The 4,587-nt window shown below is 44.0% G+C and overlaps 1 protein-coding gene across 1 annotated transcript in view; it reads right to left on the bottom strand.

Moving 5' to 3' along the window:
• NHSL1 (NHS like 1) overlaps positions 1 to 2,393 on the bottom strand; it is a 239,058-nt gene extending 236,665 nt beyond the window's left edge. The window contains exon 1 of the mRNA XM_024739419.1: positions 2,300 to 2,393. Coding sequence (XP_024595187.1) covers positions 2,300 to 2,393 — 94 coding nt within the window. The remainder of the gene's footprint in view (positions 1 to 2,299) is intronic.
• Between the last annotated feature and the right edge of the window lie 2,194 nt (positions 2,394 to 4,587).

The raw sequence follows: 4,587 nt of genomic DNA, 5'->3' as shown, positions 1-4,587 counted from the left end.
CAGAACCTAGAACCCTGAATTCGGTGCCTGGAAGACGTTTAAGCTAAATGCTATTGAGATCACGGTCATGGGACACCCCACTAACTCAAACCTTCTGGTTAGAAGTATTTGAGGAGACTGAGTCCAATACCCCGAAGCTAAAATCTCACTGGCCTCCTCGCTATGTTTGCTCAGCAAAGGAATCTCGGTTCTTCGGTTTCTGCCCCCCAAGTGACCCGAATTGCTGTGCTGTTGGGTTGCAGTTTGGGAATCAGTCTCCCAGAGCTGTGCTGATTGTACTACAAAGTGGATTCCCTTTCTCTGGGAGACAGAAGAAGTGCAAGACAAACAGGCCTAAGGGAGCACCTTCAGATGAAAGTTAATAGAAATGGGTTTTGGTCTTTCCCTTGTACAGCTGATCATTTTTCACAATATGGGCAAATAACAGTCTCATAGATCACCCACTCTGACAACCTGCGAGTTATTATGAGGCACAAAGGAACTGCTGCTGTCCCTGAAAAAAATGCTTTGCAATTTATGAAGCACCATATAAACATCAGGTACAGTATAAAAGTATGTGATTCTCTCAAGAAGTATTTGTTGAGCGCCTGTGTGTGAAGCCTGGCTAGAAAATTAAGATACAGTCAGCAAAGCTGGCTCCATCCCAGCCATCAGGGGGCTCCCGGTGCAGGGAACCAGAATTAACATTTTGAATTCACAAATAATTCACCTATTTATACAATTCAGTGGATTTTAGTATATTCAGTGTTACGCAAACATCACAATTTTAGAACATTTTAGTCACCTCCTCCTCTATCCCCCCCTCCACCAAAAACACAGTTCTCTTCAGTACTCGCTCATCTTTTTGTTTCTATGTATCTGCCTCTTCTGGACATTTCATATAAAGGAAATTACACAATATGTGCCCCTTTGTGTCTATCTTCTTTTGCTTAGCATCCTGTTCTCCCAGTTCATCCATATTACACCCTATATAAGTGCTTCAGTTCCTTTTATGGCTGAATAATATTACATTGCATGGATATACCACATTCGTTTATTCATCCGTTGATGGACAGCTGAGTTTCCACTTTTGGGCTATTGTAAGTACTGCTGCTATGCACATTCGTGTACAGGATTTTGTGTGGATATAGGCTTTCATTTCTGTTGTGTATACACCCAGGAGTAGAACTGATGTGTCACATGCTAATTATGTTTAACTTTTTGAGGAACTGCCAGACCATTTTCCAAAGCAGCTGCACCATTTTACATTCCCACCGGCAGTGTACAAGGGTTCCAATTTTTCCACATCTTCACCAATACTTGATATTATCTTTTTAATTCTAGCCATCCTAATGGTCGTGAAGTGGTATCTCATTGTGGGTTTGATTTACATTTCCCTGAAAGCTAATGATTTGGAGCATCTTTTCATGTTCTTATTAGCCATTTGTTTCTCTTCTTTGTAATAAGATAGCATACATTTGTGGAGAAATGTCTGTTCAGAAATTTTGTCCATTTTTCAAAGGCTGGATTATTGTCTTTTTGTTATTAAGAAGGAATAGGTCTTTACATAGTCTAGATACATGTCCTTTATCATGAATAACACTAACTGCTTCAGCAGACTGTTGTCGTTCAGCATTCATTAATTTGTGCATTCATCCTTCTCATCCCTTGAGACTGTCATCTTGGTCTGCAAAGAAATATGGTTTAATCACATAAACTAATATAAGGGGAGCAAGGACATTTTTGTTAATTTGTAATCCTGGGGCAATATGAATAGATTTTTTTTTTTTTTCCTGCGGTACGCGGGCCTCTCACTGTCGTGGCCTCTCCCGTTGCGGAGCACAGGCTCCAGATGTGCAGGCTCAGCGGCCAACGGGCCCAGCCGCTCCGCGGCATGTGGGATCTTCCCGGACCGGGGCACGAACCCGTGTCCCTGCATCGGCAGGCGGACTCTCAGCCACTGCGCCACCAGGGAAGCCCTGAATAGAATTTTTTAATAAAATGATTTCAGTACTCCAGAAGCTGAATTTAAGCTCTCTACGTAACCAGAACATTGAATAAACAGGATTTGTGGAGTGTACCCATAAAAGCAACTCAGTTTTTGTTGCCTACCGCCCCATTAAAAATCAGTTCTTCCCCTTCCACTTAATGACAACTCAAGCAGTCCCATAACTATTTTGTTTTCTCTCAGGTAATTGAAAGTCCTGCTATTACTTAGAGGTAAGACATGCTCTTATTCCAGTAATTAAAATCTTGCTCCTTCCCCAGCAGGGCTTTCTGTGGGCAGAAGTCAGGCAAAGGGCTTTGTCCTCCATCTCACCCTCCCCGGCCAGCTTGCTAACAATCATGAGGGGAGGGAGGCGTGGGGCAGCAGGAAAGTTTATCCTGGGCTGGTACTCTGACAGAAAGGGCATCACACCCTCTGGGCCTGATGGACGTTTGAAGCCAAATCTTTCATGAACACTTTTGTGGCCCCTACTGGGAATGCTGGAACATACTTCCTGAGAGGCTGGCAAGGCTGGCAAGGAAGTCTCCCTAACTGCTTATTCTACCTCAGTCTTGGTTTTCCTTGAGTCCACTCCGCACAGACTCTCGCTGTTGGGTCCTCTCAACTCTCCAGCAAGACCTTTTAGGCAGAATCCCTTTCAAAATGACCCCAAGCTGACCTTCCTACTGTGGACTCCCATATGGTCTCTGAGAGTCACACATTTCTAGAAAGCTTATGGTTGAAAGGTAGAACAACTTCCTCCCAGACGTAGCCCTCTACTCTGCCCCATAGGATGCAGTACCTTCCTCAGGTGGGAATCTGGCACCATCCACTGTCAGCGTGGAGCCTACACCACGCTCTCAGAGGTTCTGAGAAAGTCTTCACCTGGCTTGGTGTTAGATGCCAGTGCCCCTACCCTTGCGGAATGAGGCCAAAACTCCCCAGGCAGCTCCATCCAAACAAATGCTCCTCCCAAAGCCCTCCCAACAGTAACCTCTTTTGTAGTCTCTGTCTGAATAGGTATCTCATCAGTCCTCAACCACTTAGTACTTTGAGATTTCCACCTTGTAGTCTCCATCCTAACTCATTTTTGTATCTGATAGCTGTCATCTCCTGGTGCATCAGTCACAACTTCCCCGTTAACATCCTGTAAAATAATATATATAACAGAAAAAACTATGCTAATTTATTCCAAGAAGAATTTAATGCCACCTACTAAGTTAAGGAAAGTAGGAAAAGAATCTCATTGGGAGAGAAGTGGTTTGGTGTGACATGCAGTTAGAAGGATGTGATGGGTAGGCAAAGATCTGAGGGTGGAATTCAGATAGGGTTTGGGAGCCATAGAGGTACTACTTAAAGGTAATACTTAAATACATGAGAACAGATGTCCTAAGAGCTAATAGATGACTAACTGTAAGGGCGGATGAGCAGAGAGCTAAGGGCCAAGTCAGGGAAAGGCCCCAGCCAGGGGGCAAGGGGAGAGGAAAGGAGATTGAAAGAAAACAGAGGAGGAAATCCGAGTGGTGGCTTTCACCAATCCCTAGGGTCGCGGAGCTTAAGACTGAAAAAGTGGCCAAAACGAGGCAGGTAGAGGTAAGTGGGGAAGGGGTTATTGGCAACCTTCAAAAGAACAATTCCATTATGACAGTGGGGGCAGAAGCCAGATATCAGTGATATGAATAGAGAGGATATAGAGAGGATATGTGTGTGTGTGTGTGTGTGTGTGTGTGTGTATGGAACATTCATAGAGAAAACTGCCATGAAAAGAAGCTCAAAAATGGATTCATCACTTTGTTATAAAGAAGAAACTAACACACCATTGTAAAGCAATTATACCCCAATAAAGATGTTTAAAAACAAAAAATGGATTCAATAAGGCATTATTATCAAAACATTTTTCCCCTCAAAGTAGTGCTTGAAAACCAGGTCTGGCTCAAGATGGCGCTATGAACACCAGGACACTGCCCATCCTAGTGGGCCGTCCTCCCCCTTTTCTGCTGACAGAACTCACCTTGTGTACCAGTATGTCCAGCCTCTTGAGATGTCATAATCCTTCTGTCCCATCTTTGTTTGACAGTGAGTGGTCAGGTGTGACCCAACTCTAAGCCAATAAATTTTAAGGGGAAGTGGGAGCCTTCAAGAAATATTCACCTCCTTCATGAGAGGAGAAAGAAAAGAGAAGGCTCTCTCATTGTCGTCTCTCTGGTCAGACCGCTGCCTCCTGCCTTTGGATGCACTCTGATCATGATGGGATATCTGGAACTGCGGCAGGATCTTGAGACCATGAGACGCAACCCAGAAGAATGAAAGCCATCATGCAAATACTGCACTTGCCCCATAAGGATGACCCCATATGCACTTAAGGGGTAAATCCTCGTGGTCTGGGGACCGGGAACATTAGCATCACCTGGAATCTCATTAGAAATACAGAATCACAGGCCCCAGATTGGCTGAGAACGGTTCAACAAGCTCCCCAGGTGAATCAGATGTATTGTAATATTTTAGTTTGAGAAGCACTAAACTGTTGGTTGGATTTTTCTGTTACTTCAGTTGAATACGTAGTAATTTATGAGGGGAAGAAGTGGTGGGTGATCAAGGGATTGAAGATTCTGGAGAGAATT

Source organism: Neophocaena asiaeorientalis, unplaced genomic scaffold (assembly GCF_003031525.2).
Source record: "Neophocaena asiaeorientalis asiaeorientalis breed wild unplaced genomic scaffold, Neophocaena_asiaeorientalis_V1.1 scaffold162, whole genome shotgun sequence".
In the NCBI taxonomy this organism is placed as follows: domain Eukaryota; kingdom Metazoa; phylum Chordata; class Mammalia; order Artiodactyla; family Phocoenidae; genus Neophocaena; species Neophocaena asiaeorientalis.
This window is presented reverse-complemented; position numbering and strand designations above follow the sequence as displayed.